This window comes from Lipotes vexillifer, unplaced genomic scaffold (assembly GCF_000442215.2).
Source record: "Lipotes vexillifer unplaced genomic scaffold, Lipotes_vexillifer_v1.1 scaffold334, whole genome shotgun sequence".
Taxonomy (NCBI): domain Eukaryota; kingdom Metazoa; phylum Chordata; class Mammalia; order Artiodactyla; family Lipotidae; genus Lipotes; species Lipotes vexillifer.
The window spans coordinates 584,868-601,337 of record NW_006799673.1 but is presented as its reverse complement, the minus strand read 5'-3'; the positions used below and the strand labels follow the sequence as shown (position 1 = coordinate 601,337).

The 16,470-nt window shown below is 51.9% G+C and overlaps 1 protein-coding gene across 1 annotated transcript; it reads left to right on the top strand.

Annotated features, from left to right (window-relative positions):
- Positions 1-7,778: 7,778 nt before the first annotated feature.
- CRABP1 (cellular retinoic acid binding protein 1) lies at positions 7,779-14,892 on the top strand. Its single transcript, XM_007471850.1, has 4 exons — positions 7,779-8,134; positions 8,686-8,864; positions 11,068-11,181; positions 14,606-14,892. The coding sequence occupies exons 1-4, from the start codon at positions 8,065-8,067 to the stop codon at positions 14,654-14,656; spliced, it is 414 nt and encodes a 137-aa protein (XP_007471912.1). The 5' UTR covers positions 7,779-8,064; the 3' UTR covers positions 14,657-14,892.
- Positions 14,893-16,470: the final 1,578 nt, after the last annotated feature.

Here is a 16,470-nt window from a genome sequence, read left to right as displayed (position 1 = left end):
GTACATAATAGGCGCTTAATAAATATTTGATGAGTGACTGAAACGATCACTCAAAGGAGAAACCAGAGCTCCCAGTTGGGAAGCCAGAGCTCCCAATAGCCTGTTGGTGAACAGGCTAGGAGTGAGTTGAGTATAGATTCTAATGGCTGACAACGGTTTGATCCTTTGTTTTCACATGTATTAATTCATTTTATGTTTTAGGGCAGGCATGGTTGGTATTCTCATTTTTACTTTACAGAGGAGGAAACAGGTTCACAGCAGCTGCTGTGTTGCTCCATGTTATACGGCCACTCAGTGACAATCCAGGACTGAAGTCCTGGTCCACAGAGACACGGACCTGCCACACCCCTTTCTCCTGGTTCTGGTTTTAGGCAGAGTTGTCCTCATTAGCATTCATGTGATCAGGCATCCCAGGCCACAGAGACCTCCACAAGCCCAAGATCGCTGGTGCTGGTGGGCAAGGATGAGGGCTCCACCCTGCTCCACTGTTTGACCTGGGGCCAGGCACCCGTCTCTGGGCTTCTAGGTCCCCATCTGTACAATAAACAAGTGGAGTGGGGTGGTAAGAGCATGAATGTGGGGCCAGCCCACCTGGGTTCACCCCTCAGATCTGTCTTAGCTAATAGCTGAGTGACATTGAACTGGCACTTCATCTTCTGGGATTCAGTTCCCTCATCTATAAATGAGTAGCACTCACAGGACAGTGGTAAAAAATGAACGGGGCTTCCCTGGTGGCGCAGTGGTTGGGAGTCCGCCTGCCGACACAGGGGACGCGGGTTCGTGCCCCGGTCCGGGAAGATCCCACATGCCGCGGAGCGGCTCCCGCTACGGGAGAGGCCACAGAGGTGAGAGGCCCGCGTACCGCCAAAAAAAAATAATAATAAAAAAATAAAATTTGTGTTTGGCTATCTTTCATAGTGCTTTGTTTTGTTTTTTTTTTCCTTGAAATTAGCTCTATCTTTACATTCATTGTGAGCATACTTTATTTACATCTTTCAGCACAATTATAAGAAAAAAACAAAAAAAAAAAAAAAAAAAATGAATACTCATGAAACACTTCAGCTCAATAAAAGTTAGCTACTTGCCTTAATTGTATTGTGGGTCTCCATGATCCCCAGGACCCCTTCAGCCCTTGTGCTGCCTCTGCTCCTTGACTCCCAGTCCAGTGCTCCTTCCACTCCATTAACCTAGAAGAAACCCACCCAGCAGGGCAAGTGCAGCTCCATCCCCAGCCTTCCCCAGCCTTCCCCGGGAATCCAGTTCTTCTTTGTCCTGTTCTGCTGACTTCCAGATTGTCCGGCTCAGTGTCCCCAGCCCCCACTACGGAGAGCTGTCCTGAAGACCCCCACTGGGACTCTCGTCGCCCCCAGCTTTCGGGACTGAACTCTGACCTCCATTCTTCCAGCATGAATTCCGCCTGCCTAAGGGCATGGGGCCAGGCCAGCAGGGCCCCTGGGAGGCTGAGGCCCTGGCGTGCCTCCAGGCAAAAGTAGCAAAGCTCAGCAGAAATACCGCGACAGGGATGCAGGTCAGTGGCCTGGGAGGAGCTGGCAACATGGGGTCTGCGAAGGCAAGAGCTGCCAGCCAGAGAACAAAGGGGTCTTGGAGAGAAGGCCCAGGCCCCTGAGAAATCTACATCAGGCAGGAAATGCCAGGAACTGGCCACATCCCATAGGCAACTGCAGGCGGCTGATGACACCCACTTTTGGTCTGGATTCTGGGATCCCTGGATCCTAAAGTGAGGCCATCTGATTCTGAGAGAGAGACACCTGTTCCCTATTGGAGCTGTAAGGGGCCTCAGAGCCCTGCTAGGCTCCAGCCCTTTGCCTCTGCTGTTTCCTCTGTCCTTTCCCCTTTGTCTGCCTGTTGAAATCCTATTCACACTTCAGAACCCTGCTTAAGCTTAATGTCACCTTCTCTGGGAAGTTCAGATGCCCTGGAAGTGAGACGCCCTCACCTGGGCTCCCAAAGTGCCTCCCCTTCCCCCTTCATAGCACTTAGCACGTTGTCTCAAACTTTATTTGGTGCATCTGTCTTCCCCACCAGGCTGTGAGCTCTGGAACGATGTCCCTTCACCTCTTAACCCCATGTCTGGCCCACAGTATCCCCTCCAAAAATGCTGAATGGATGAATCTACCCATGCATCTTATGTTCCAAAAGAGTCTTTTGCTCTAGAGATTCAAAGATGAAAACGAAAAGAGGATCCTGACTGTAAGCACACGTGTGTGTGAGCATGCAACAAATACACAGGGCACCCTGGGAATGTGCTAGAATCCCGTAGATGTAGAATTGATTGACAGTGTGTAGCTGTGTTCAGCCAAGAAGTCACCTTTGCCCACCTGCCAGTGTCAGTTGAATCTCCTTGGACTAAGGAGTAAGGGGCCAGAGTTTGACACCCTTTCTTGGCTGCCCAGGCAGGTCACTAACCCGCTCCCAGACCATTTGTCACCAGAATTCCATTTGGAACTCTAAGCCCCTGTCACTCGGCCTCCCACTGCCCCAGCAGAGACCCACTCTGAAGCCTGAAATTCAAATGTTGTGATCCATATTAACCCAGACCTTCATCCCAGACCAGGCTCTTTCTCTACCCCCAGAGCCCCACACTATGGCAGACTGAATTCCTCATTGCAGAGGCCTTCCCGAAGGCTCCCTCCTGTTGTTTTATGGAATTTCACCTCCTAATAGTTCCATCTGTATGTCCCCATGAACCTCAAAGCTATTATATCATCCAAGGTGGACCTCAACATTCTTCTCATGAAATTATCTATCTGGGTTGGGTCTCTCACCTTCCATGCCACCTCTAAGCTAGGACCCCCTAACACACACATATATAGTTTTCTCCTTCAGTCCCCTTGCCCTACTGAGTTTACTTTGTAACTATTTCTCAATCTGCTCCCTTCTCAGGCTTGAGCCCTCTTTATCTCCTGCCTGGACTGTGGCAGTAAACTCCTCATTGGTTTCCATGCATTAGCTCTCAATCTCCTTCCATTCACCCTCCATACAGGTCACCAGAGGGATCTGTTTACAATGCAATCCGACGAGGTCACTTCTCTCCTTAAAAATCTTCCATGGCTCCCATTGTCTTTTAGTGGAACTGATCAAAGTGGGTTTGGTGCCACACCAGTCTTGCAGGATATTTCACAGATATGAGATTCAGGAAATGCTACATACCAAATGCCCTTCTTTAAGATTCATAACATACATCAGCATCTTAAAGATGGCTTCATCATCCTAAACTCCAGCATCTTGCTCTCTAACCACGCCCACCTTCCTGCCAGCCCCCAGGACACACGCTCTTCAACTTCACAGGACATCCAGAACTCGAGCCCCTCCATTTTGTCCCAGCCCCAGTCCTGCCAGACCTCACTGGAGCCTGCTTCGTGCCCAGCATGCCTTCTGTTCAGCCTGACTCACCTCTCCCATTTCCAGGAGGGGCTATTCCAAGGCCAAGAGCCCATCCTTGCAGCCTTCCTCTCACTCTTTACAGAAGACCATCTCCTACTTAATGGGGAAAGGAGAGAACTGAAGAGCTCCCTTCGCTTCTAGCTCCCTTTCCTCCTGCCTCCCCCTGAAGGCACACACCTGCACCTGCACTCTGGGTCTCATCTTCTCTCCCCTTTACCACCTGTACCCATCTTCTCTTTCTCCTGCCTCTTCTACCTTTCCTTTAGTTTCTGCCTTCAGCCTACAAATATCAGGTCTCCTCCCCCCAAAATGCAAACACCCCCCTCAAGAGTCCTTTCGATGCCACCTCCTCTCATAACTGCGAATCTCTCTCTCTCCTTTCCCCCACATAGCCTTGCTTTTCTAAAGAAGAGTCTACGTTCTCTGCTTCCATTTCACTCTTTCCATTCCAAACTCAACCCGTTGCAGCCTGCTTTCAGACTCCACCAGCTTCTGACACTGCTCTGCTTGCAGTCACCTGAGTCACCTGTTCACTCCCCTGCCTCCATGAACCTCCCTGGAGCAGCTCATACTGTTGGCCCATCCCTCCTTTTGTACAACGCTGTGCTCCTAGCTGGTAAGACATCCCCCTCTGCTTTTCCTCCTGCTTCCATTGGCTCTCCCCTGCTCACCTGCCCCCTACACGCTGAGAGTTTCCAAGCTCCACCTCAGCCGTCTGCTCTTCCCTATCTGTGCCCTGTCCCGGGACATCTCACCCACACTCATGGCTTCAACTGCCCCCCGCATGCAACACTCACACCACTGTCTTCATCTCAGATCTCTCTCCAGAACTCTAGGACCACACTGCCCGCTGCCCGCCGGGTCCTGGATGCCCCAGACAGCTCACACCCAGCACATCCCAAACAGGACTGATCTCCTGCCCGTGTGCTCCCCTAGCAGCAAACCAGACCATCTAGTGTACAATCCAGACGCCAGGGAGCCACCCTGGTCCCTTCCATCTACTTTCCCTTCCCCTTCCCTGCCAGGCGTAGCTGGTCATACAATATGGTAAGGCCGACCTGGCTGTACAAGGAGAATCACCCTGAACACTTGTCAAACAGAGCTCCCTGGGCCCTTCCCTGACTTACTGAATCCAAAGCTCCAGGGCCAGGCCTGGGAATCTGATTCCTAGAAAGAACCTCCAGGTTGCTGGGATGCCTGGCTCAAGTCACAGACTGGCGTTCAGGAGCCACCATTCTCTAATCCGTCCCCTTCCAGGCTCCGCTGCCAATAGCACTTCCGCTTGCCCATGCAGGGCACAGCTTCCTCCCTGGGCCTCCAGCAATGTTTGCCCCATCTGATCCATCCTCCACAATGAAACAGTGGCAAATTTACTTTCCCCCAAATGCCATGGGACCATGGCTCACCTCTGCTAAAACCCTTCTGCGTGCCCCCCAGAGGGCACTGCTTCGTGGCCGTGTGCACTTAGTGGAGTGACTTCTGCTCACGTCCTATGTCGCCTCCAGGCCCACGCCCCTCAGACAATGCGCTCCAGCCACACCAAAGGACACGTGGTCCCCAAACACGCAGCCCTGTCCTACAGCTCCTGGCTTTGCACATGTTCTTTCTGATCATGCCTCCTCACTCCCTTAGCCTCTCTGGATAGAATCCTCTTTTTTTTTTTTTTTTTTTTTTTTTTTTAGCTGCATGTGCAGCTAGTGGGATCTTAGTTTCCCTACCAGGGATCAAACCCAGGCCCCCTGCAGTGGAAGCGTGGAATCCTAACCACTGGAAGGCCAGGGAATTCCCTTGATAGACTCTTAAGGTTCAAAACAGGCTGGGCTAAAAGCCTGCCTCATAGGCACTATTAGCCCACATGGAGATTGCAGATTTTCTAGGTTTTTTTCCCCCAGTTAAATGATGGACCGTCCAGACAGGACCTGGATTTTGATTGGTCACTATTCCCAGGGCCCAACCCAGTTCCCAGCTCAGAAAGGTGGCTGGCAAGGTTAGTGAATGCAAGGGTGAAACGAGAGAAGGAATGAGAGAGGGCAGGGAGGCGCGGAGGATTTGGGGTGATTCTGCCCATCTGTCCTGAGTCCCAGGCCAAGAGTTAGAGCTTCCCCCCCGGCAGAAGTCCTGCTCTGGATCCTCAGGCTGGGTCCGCAGAAATAACACAGTGGTAGGGTTTGTGCTGCCCTTTGGCTCTGGGGTTCCCCTAGTAGCCAGGCAAGTGATAGGAGCTGCCCTACGCGCCTCCATGTGACCATTCATAACGTTTGGGGCATCTGAGAAGTCTTAGCCCCTCCTGTCTGCCCTGGCCAGCTCTGAACTTCATTAACAAGGACGGTGGGTTCACAGGACCGCAGGACAATCTCACACTCTGATTTGGCCACGCCCTCCCCTTCCTGGATCCTTTTCCCACCCTTGCTCAGTGCCTGCACAATGCACCAATGTCCTCCATCATACCGGCCCCAACCTGAGGGTGGGCCCCTTCATCTGACCCCTCTGGCCCCATCCTCTCTATTCCTTTACCATGACTTCCCCTCCTGCCTCTTTTCCTCTTTCCCCCTTTACACACCTGCCAGTCACCTTTACAACTTCCCCTGTGGTCTTGACTCCCAGCGTTGCTGCCTTCCATTGTCCTGCTGCAGCCCCTCTCCAGCCCGGTCTGAAGACGGTGGAGGCCATGTTGCGGGGGAGAATTGGATGGGGGCAGAGGCTTGCGTTGGATGGATGGCACCCCTGTTTTGCCTCCTCACTGTACAGATACCAGACCCTCTCTAAAGTGGGTTTGATTCTGTGGCAGCCCTATCCTCTGCCTCCCACACTCAGGATCAGGTACGTAATCTGTGGATCCGGTGCAAAATGAAAACACAGGACCCCTTGCCCAAAAACGTTTACGAATTTCAAGATGGCAGTAGCAGATCATTGAACCAACCACTGGACCCTTCCAAGTGCATGGCCCCGTGTGACTACATAGGTCTCACATCCATAAAGCTGGCTCTGCCCACACCCCTTTCCAGCTGATGATGGCTCCTCTCCCTTCTCCTGTCCTCAGCTGCTTTCTAGGACAGCTCCTCAGGGCCTCAGGGCAGGAGCCCAGCCCCAGACACCTCCAAAGGTCCAGAGCCCTGTTCAGCAGGCACTCAGCACAGATTCCTACAGTCCCTCCGGAAATCTTCACACCTACACTACCTCTGGGCTGCAGGACACATACACCCTCCTCAAATCAGTGCTTATTGATTGAGCCCCACCTGGTTAAGCCTATGGAAGACAGGAACAAATTGATAAACGCTCAGTCCCTGCCCTCCAGGAGTTCAGTTTACAGCAGGATTGAAACTGAAAAAAGAGCAGGACCAAACACGGATTCTGTGGGTTCAGAGAAAAATAATCTTATTTGATTAGGAAACGAAATTTCAAAAGAGCCAGCATAAAGATGGACTTTCATGAGTGGGCAAGATTTTATTAACCCGAGGAGGAGGAAAAGGGCATTCCAGGGAGAGGGCACAGCAGGGGCAAAGGCTTGGAGGTGGGAAGATGCATGGCAGGTTCTAGAATCCTGAGTTACGCAGTTTGCCAAGGCATAGTGATGGCCGAATAGTGGAAAGAGACTGCGAGGGAATTTTAGGGTCTGCTGTGGACAGCTCTGAGAGCTGCGGTGAAGTGTCTGTACTCCTGTACTTCCGTGGAGGAACACTGACGGGGGCTTTAGCTACGGTGCGTATTTGGGATCAAAGGGAGAGGAGAGAAGACTTCCTCCACTTGGCCCTCCCAGCCTGCCTGCGAGCACAAAGCCTCACTTTTCTGCAAAACAGGCCGCTCCTACCCAGGGTTCTGGAGCTTATTCAGTCCACCCCTCTCGAACCGCAGTATGTCTGAGCTACCCACAAGGGTGCAGCAGCCTGGGCTCCCTCCCGCCCTACTAACGTGGAGGACCCACAATCTCGCGCGATCCTGGGTTCTGCGCAGCAGCGCCCAGACGGTGCTGGAGTGGTTTGAGGTTTTTCCGCCACTTGCTCCCATGGTCCTGTTTGTGGTGGTGGTGGTGGTGGTGGTGTTATGGAGGCTGGGGGTTTGGGAGGGTAGGAGGGGTGCGGAATAGGATCCCAGACTGGGAGTGGAGGCGACTGGGAGTGGGGAGAGGCTCTCAGCCCCTGGTGGACCCACTACCCACTTATTTTAACTTTATATTATGTATATTCTCAAACAAATGCAAAAGTAGAGGGATTGGTATAATGATTTTCCCAAGTCCCCACCGCCTAGCTTCAACCATTTGCCCCTCTTGGCCAATCTTGTTTCAGCTAACCCTCTCCCACCACCCACTTTAAAGAAGGATGTGAGTAGCCTGGGGGTGGCAGAGGCGCCCCCCGACCCAGAGTTGTAGGAGAGCTGGTGCCAAGCCTGCACCACTGGAGACTGGAACGCCAAGGGGCAGAGTGGGGGCACGGTAGGGCTGGGAGCAGGGCTCACGCTGGGTAGGGGCCGCGGGGGGCGGGGGCGGTGCTGGCGGGGCGGTGCTTGGAGCAGCGCGGGGGTTGGGGGCGCTCTCCCGGAGACTCAAGGCGCGTGGGGCTGGGCGCAGAGCCGCAGTCTCCGCCTTGCAGCTTGGAGTGTGCCCGCTGCGCCGCAGCTGTCCGTGCCTGCCGCCACCTTCCCGCCGCCGCCACCACTGCCAAGATGCCCAATTTCGCCGGCACCTGGAAGATGCGCAGCAGCGAGAATTTCGACGAGCTGCTCAAGGCTCTGGGTAAGCTGGCGCGGACGGCGTGCCCAGACGGGGAGTAGCAGCCGGCGGTGCCCCCGACCCGCAGAGGGTGGGCTTTAGGGACCAACAGCAGGCAAGAGGGAGTCCCCGGTGCGATAGATTGGGGCGAATTCCAAGGCACACCCCATCTAGAAGTGGCGAGTAGAGCCCGGGATCCGCGCATCCAGAGAGCGTTTGCTGGATGCCTGGCGCTTTCTCCGACGGTTCGGCCTTTATCTCGTGCTAGCCAATCGCGAGGAGAGGTTATTACTGAAGTCCTAGGTGGGTCAGGGACTTTAAAACTGGCGACTCAGTTTGAGACCAGGCCCTACCACGAAATACACTGTGCTGCTCAGGGAAGGCCACTTACCCTCTCTGAGCCTCAGTTGCTCACCTCGGAAAAAAAAAATCCGGGCGAGGGCAGGGGGAGGAATGAATCAGTTTTAAGGCCCCCATCTATATATAGTCAGAGGGTTTGAGAAGTGCCGGGCCAGTCCTGGGACGACTGGCGGGTGGCGAGTCCCCGTGAGTCGCACCCGTTCTTCCCGGCGCAGGTGTGAACGCCATGCTGAGGAAAGTGGCCGTGGCGGCTGCGTCCAAGCCGCACGTGGAGATCCGCCAGGACGGGGATCAGTTCTACATCAAGACATCCACCACGGTGCGCACGACTGAGATCAACTTCAAGGTCGGAGAAGGCTTTGAGGAGGAGACAGTGGACGGACGCAAGTGCAGGGTGAGGCCCCAGAGTCTGGGCAGCGTTCCCGCGTCCCCGCTCCCTACCCGTGAACCGCTGCAGCCAGACGAACCCCCGGCTCCTTTTGCAGCCTGTGGCGCCCTTTCCTTGCGGGGCGTGTGCACCGGCTGTTTGCAGAGAGGATCTGTGCACCGCGTTGCCCTGGGCTCAAGAGAAAGGCCTACCCCAACCCCTCCCCAACCTCATCCCTAAGTCGCCTCCCGAGGTGCTAACAGCCGCGCCTAAAGCGCGGGCTCTGGGTTTCACCGCGTTCCTTGCAGGGGCTTCCGCAGCAGCGTTTTGCTGCGATCCTCAGCGCGAGCGCAGGAGGCGGAGTGAACTTGGATTGAAGACTGTCTTCCCTATAGCAAGTGGGAGCCATGGTGTTTTTATCCTGAGTTTGGGAATACTTTTTCTTTCAAGTAGTGTGTGTCTGTGTTTATGTGTGTATGTATGTGTGTGTGTGTGTGTGTGTGTGTGTGTGTGTGAAAGAGAGCGAGGGGGGGGGGGGGGGGGGGAGGGGGGGGATTCAGGGCCACCAGGTTCCCTGGCCGCGAGGCTGCCACGTTTCCTGCCGCAGGTGGAGCGGCAGGTCTCGCGTCCCGCCCGCCCGGTGTCCCTGGGCGCCCTGAGAATGCTCTGGATCCAGTTTCAGCAGTCTCGATGGCCCCGGGACCTCTCCCGCCTGCCCTCAGTTTGGTTTCTTAAAGGAAACGACGGAATCTTTCCAAAAGCAAGGCAGATTCTGCCTGGAAAATGGACTAAGTGCTCTCTCTTAGTCCTCAAGGGCAAGAATTCTGTATTTCTTTGTATATAGGTCCCAGGGTGGATGAAAGGGTGGACTGAAGCAAGGGGTTGTAAATTCCTTTTATAGATGGGCAAAAATTGCATTTGGTTGGTCTCTGGAGTGGAATGGAGGGTTGGCTCCTCATGGATTTTGAGGACAGATGGAAAAACAATTCGCTGCTGCTGCCACTTAGTTTAAAAGTGACAAAATGTCTCCCTCCTCTCCCCAAGGTTTAAAGAAAGAACGAATAACATTCCAGAGAGTGAGAAATTGTTTTTCACCTTTCCTGAGTGGTGCCTGTCTGATCTAGAGTGGGACTCTCTGGGCATGGGGTTTGGGAGGACACAGAGCCACAGACCCCCAGGAGCACGCTGTCCCACAAAGCAATATTTGGCCCCCAGAGTTAGCACAGCCTGAAAATGATGTCCGGGCTTGGAGCTGGCAGGATTGGAGCCCCAGCCACTGCACCAAACAAAAGAGGAGGACAGCTTAGAGGGAAGGTCTGGGAGTCTTAAGGTTGAAGCCCTGGCGATAGGCAGGACTCAATTTGGGGACATCCAGTGGTGACTACAGCCAGAGACAGTAATTCTGGTTAAAAAAGAAAAATCAAAGGTTCACACGACAGCCTGGAGAGTGGGGCTTTATCCCTGCCCTGCCTAGTGAATGTGTCCCATGTGTTAGTTAAAAAGCAAGTATGTGCACATTCAGTACAGCCTCGGAACCCAGCTGTTCAGCATTTTGCTTTGTGCAGACGCTGGGGAAGACTGCAGGGAATCCCTCCTTTTGCCTCCCACCTACAACAGAATGAAGACCCTTCAGACTTAAAAAATTTTTTTTCTAGAGACATGTAACACGGGAAATGGCTGTGCTTTTATCCTCAGAGCCAGAGACACTCTGGCTCATCAGAGCAGGCTGTGTGCTGCGTCTGATGAGTGCAAACAGAAAGGAAGGCATTATCCCCAAATCCATGCAAGGAACAGAGCTCCTGATCTGCTGACTACAGATGTGGTTACAAATATGGTGTCTTTACCATTCTAAAATTTTGTACTTCTGATATGAGGAGCTTCTTGCCTTGAATAGCCAAATTGCTTGGAGGGGTCGTCCATTTTGACATAAATGAATCATTGCGTGCCCTCAGTTTTATTCCTGGAGATGTAAAATGTGCCTGAGGCTTTGCTGCTTCGGTGAGTGTGTGTGTGTACTTGTGTAATACAGGGCATATTTATACCCCATAAAATCCGTGGTCAGCCCTCTGAATTTAGGCTCGATACAGCACAGCACAGAAGGTTCTGAGCCCTGCTGACAGGGACCATGTGTTGCTTCTCTGCACAGCAATTATTCTCCCATGCTCATTGTTGTCTCTGCTCCCACTGCCAAGAGCGTAATTAATGTCACTAATGGTTTTCCTGCCCGCAGAGTTTAGCCACTTGGGAGAATGAGAACAAGATCCACTGCACACAAACTCTCCTCGAGGGGGACGGCCCCAAAACCTACTGGACCCGCGAGCTGGCCAACGACGAGCTCATCCTGGTGAGGGAGGCCCCTTGACCCTGAAACAAGCCCGCAGTTCTCCAGATGTTGCCTGTGGCGGGCCCCAAGATCATCATCTTCACTCATCCATTCAGGGAGAGACACTCTTTGCCCTGGGTTAAAATGTGAGCAGAAAGCTTGAGATGACAGTGTAGGTCAGAGGAAATCATTGTTAGATGGTTGGCAGGAGAGAGGAGTGGCTCAGAGGGCAGAGCAGGGGCTAGAGACAGGCTGCCTTGCCGGCCTCTGTACAAACCCATGCATCCCTGTGGTGACTTGCTGACTTGCTTAAGCCGGCCTCCCCTCCAGCCGGGCTCAGAATGCTTGGGCTCTGGGAGGTCCCAGGGTTCACTCTGCAGAAGGGATTCCCCCCACCGCCCCGCCCCTCCTCATTCCCCATTTTGCTGCCTGGGAAACATTTCAGAAATTTTAGTATGCCTGCACTGAGAGCCTTAAAGAACATTTTTACCCCCGGACTTATAAACTCCAATGGCCTTCAGGAGCCAGACAAGTACAGTGATGCTAATTTGGGGCAGTCACAGTGTTAACACAATGTGGAGGGTGGGGCCTTTAGAACTGAAGAGGGTGGGCTCTACCTTAAAGGTAATCAGATTGGAACATTTTAAACACCCCTGGCCACACAAAATATACCTGGTGAGGCCAAGTTAGAAACCCCTGTAGTTTAATCACACACCTCCTCCCCCTTTATTTAGGTACAGGGGCAAAGAGGACAGAGGAAAGGACACCTCCCTGCCACTCTCCCTTTGTGTTTCAGAACAGACCAAGCTTTCCTTGTAATACCCTTCCCCGTCCCCCCAACGCCCCCACTAGAAAAGGGGAACACTGTTGTGGGTAACCAGGAAATGATATCCTTTGTTCTCCATCAGACCTGTTGTTAACATCTCCACTCAAAGACTGCCTGCCTGCCCCTCCCTAGCAAGTGTCACCCTGAAATGTCAGAAAAGGAGGTGGCAAGGAATGCTAGGACAGGACTCGCTGTGTGACCTGGGCATGGCCCTTCCCTCCCTGAGCTGTAAAATGAGGGGCTGGGCTAAAGTTTGATCCCTGAGGTCTCTCTCAGCCCTGAAATTACATGTTTATTCTGCAAGAAGACCCTAAATTGAGCTGTCTCTATTACTTTAATGGAGGCTGCTTGATCTCACTCGCTCTCTCCCCTTGTCCTTCCCTGAGATGATTTCACATACTTTCTTTCGTGAGAAAGGACTAGCTTCATTTGCAATCTGGTTAATGCTGTTTCAAGGGCAGGAATAGTTGATGGGGTTGGGGGAGCAATTTGAGGCTGAGACATGGAAATTTAGGAGGAAAAGGCACATATGGTTCATTGGTCCAGGTATAGAAAAGAGGGAGATGATTTTAGAGTTGTTGAGCGTAGCTAAGGGTTAAGTAGGCTCCGTGTGTTCCGTGAGAAAGTGTGATTTTATTAATCTCAGTAGTATCTGAGCAGCCAGCGCATGGGCCCAATTCTGCTAGGAGAACTCCACCACTTCCAAATCGCTCACTACAGCTCCACCCGTGCATCCTTCCCTGGCTCAGCAGACGTACATACGAGCCTCAAAGGGAGCATTAATTCTTGGCATTTGGGTTCTAAAATGTGGGCTTTTATTCCAAGGGTTATTATCATTAATAAATCCAAATGTAGGGAGATGCTGTCTCTGTATAACAAGAGGAAATTTATTCTAGTTAACTTAAATAAGCTCTCCCAGCACCCCTAGCTGTAAATTGCCTTACTTTGAAAATTGAGTGTAGTCCCTTAAACGACTCGGGCACATTATACGAGAGTTTCTTTCAGGAACCTCTGAGCATAGTTTGCAGGCTGAGAAGGACATTTCAAATGTGATTGGAAATGTAGCGATTTCTTCTTGTTTCGTGAAGCCATTTGTTGGCCTGGGGGAGGTGTCGGTCATTCCAGCACAGGTATAGAGTCCAGTCCCCAAACTCTGCCCTTCCACGTGACACCCCATGGCCATAGAGCTGGAAGAGTTTCAGAAAACTGACAAGGTTCTGAGCGGTCTGGACATCTGAGAGGTGAATTTCCATGGGCACCCCCCCTTCACCCTGCCCCAGCACCCAGCATCATCTGCATTCCTCACTAATGAGGAAAGGGCATAGGACAGAGAAGGTGTCCAGAGCAGGTACAGCTGTGCCGGTGTGATCAGAAGTTCCCCACTTAGAAAAGAGGCTGGTGATGAGCATTTGCTTCCTTCTTAATCACTAATGACTAGTATTTCCCTGAAACACACATGTTTGAATAACGTCCCAACTCATGTTCCCTGAGAGCATCTCATGGTCAACTGAGGGACCCAGGGGAAGATCCAAGTATATTCAAGCTCTTAGTTCAGGGCTCTTAACCTCAGGCCCCTTTGACAATCTGAAAGATAGGGACCCTCCCACAGAAAAATGTACATCTGCAGACAAACATATCTACGTCAGTCTACAGAGTGGGGAAATTCTGTTTGTTTGTTTTTTTTAATTTTGTGGGTTTTTTAACATACATATTGCTTTCTCTGTTCCAATTGCCTGTGAGAGACCTAGGAGAGCAGGCCTATGAGTAATTGCTAGTTTTTGGAAGAGTTGAGACAGCTTACTTACAGTGATATCATTTCAGAGGCCAGAAGAAAACCGTGCTCCTTCATTCGTGGAATGATTTGTGTCCTCCCCACAGCAAACAAACAAACAGTCACAGAATAGTAGCTGGAAAGAACTGTGGGATCTTGTTCAATTGCACCCCTCAACTCCCTCCCACCTCCATCCCCAAACTGTCCAAGAGACCAGAGCAGTGCCCCAGCTCACCCAGCTGTGAGTTGCAGAGCTGGGTCTGGATGCCAATGACACTGTGCTTTTGCAGTTGAGACCATGTTTCTAGCTTGCAGGTAAGCTGAGTATTACTTATACAACTCAGGCGTCTACCAGGCTGGACAGTTGCTTCCTGGAAGGTACTTCTCTACACCCTCTCTGAAGCTATCCCACCTGGCTGGTCAGTGCTGAACCCCAGGGCTCCAGCTGCCCAAGCCCCTTGCTCTCTTGAAGTCACTTGAAAAGAGACAGAACCACTTCCGAAATGTCCAGTATGGCATACTCCCCGCCACCCACTTCAGTTTAATTTAAAAAACCAAAGCCAGGAAACTTGCATTTTTTATGTCAGCATTCCCAGGTTCCAGCAGCAGTGGAAAATTGCATACAACATAATTCTATACCCCTGTTGCCTCTCTGCCAATACAGAGTGTAAGGGAGAAAAAACAGAAAGAAAGAAAAAAAAACCCTTAGGGCTGAACGTGAGCGCACGGCACAGGAAATTGAATGTCTGTTACAGAGTTTTTAACAGGGCAGTAAGTGGCCTTATTAGCGATCTGCTTTAAACATTTTTGCACAGACATCTGCACTGATTGGTTTTCCTTCTTTGCAGACGTTCGGCGCCGATGATGTGGTCTGCACGAGGATTTATGTCCGGGAGTGAAGGCGGCTGGCTTGCTCCTGCTTTGGGGGTGGATTCATGTTCCCCCGAGGAATGTCATAGTTCTGAGCTGCCAGTGGACCTCCTCTTCCCCAGTATCAACATTAGGTGATCCTGTTTTCCCCACGATAATGCTGTAGTGTTTCCCCCCAAGGCTTCGTGCCTCTGTGTCCCTGGTGCTCCATAGTTTGGCATCTCTGTGGTTTCATCAGCCATTAAACTGGTTGTACACACCTCAAGGCTTTCTCCTTCTTTGGACTGACTCTTTGGTTTCCACACAAGGTCATGGTGTACCTGTTGACCCCAGCACCGCATTGGTCTGCGTAGTGATTTCTGCTTCTGCCTGCTGCCCAGGTGCAGTGCTTGGAGCATACAGCAGGGCTTGTGAGCTGGGCTTCCTCTGACAGGATTCACACTGCAGATCCAGGTGTGTCTGGATCTCACAGTGTTGTTTTTTAATTGAATTAGCTGATATATTGGTGGTTCCCAGCAGGAAAGGGAGGGCATATTCAAAAGGGTTAACTGAGGAGAGCTCAGAATGAAGGGACTATTTACACAGGCATTTACATGGATGGGATGAAGAGAACCAACAAAGGATGGTGAGACACTCAGAGACAAGCAGCAGGGAACCGGTACTCCCCTAGACAGAGGGACAGAGGGGTCACCAGACCACAAGAGCTATAGCCTGGGAGAGAGACCACCACCGGGTAGGAGCTGTGGCAGTACACAGAGGAATGTGATCACTGCCAAAACAATGGCCCCAGTATGTGGGTAGATGGAGGTTCAGAGGGTGGGGGGAGAGTCTCTTTGGCTTGCAACAAGGGCGTTAAACATCCTGACCTCCCAATTTTCAATCTCTGATCTATCTATTCTAACCACTGGCCAAACCCATCTGGAATCTAGAGGGCAAGAGAGTGGGGAGGGGGAGGGAGGGCGAGGGTGCTGCACACAAGAGTCACCCTCCCAGGACATAGCCAGGAGAAGAATGAATCCCAACATGCAACAGGACAATAATCCACAGTCACCAGCTTTAACATTTGAAAATTAGATTTTACATGAAAATCTGGACTTCTCTTTCCTTAGGAGAAAAATTGGGGAAATCTGGCATCTCTCATAGGGCCACAGGTGGCTTGGCAGCTTCCCCCTTTTTAAGTGGAACTTACACCCTCTGCCTCCCCATGGGCCCCACCATTGCCCCTGCCCTCCTTTACGTTGACTGCCCGGCTTCTTGGGCGTTTCTCCTTGCCATCCTAGGCACAAGGGTTCTTGGCAAAGCCAGGCCAGAGTTGGCTGATCAACAGTGTTTGGGCATGGATGAAGCCAGAAGACAGTGACCCTTAAAGAGCTCACACCTAAGCTGATGGAGCAGACACCTAAGGCCCAGGTGCCACCACCTGAGTGTAAATGAGGACACCTTTACCTGACTTCTCACACCTCTGCAGCCCAGAACCCTACTTTGCTCATGGGGGACCTCAGCCTCCTCTCGAACACTCTATTGCTTACATCTAAGAGGAGTTGTCTGATGACTTCTTGGAGGAAAGGGGCTGGAGTGGGACCCCTAAGGAAGGGGAGGACCTGGGCTGCTATGCAGCACCACTGGTTCACTTAGACTCAGAACATAGTCCGTAGCCTGTTTCTCTTGAATCCTGTTCCTTCTTCATTTTCCAGAGGAAAAGGCACAGTGTTTCTCATTCCCTCTTGGAACACTGCTCACGGGACGTTCACGTTCCATGGAACCCAGTATGGGAATCGCTGCTATAAACTTCAAGCTTAAAATATTTGTGTGTACACACATTGCGTATGATATATAATATACA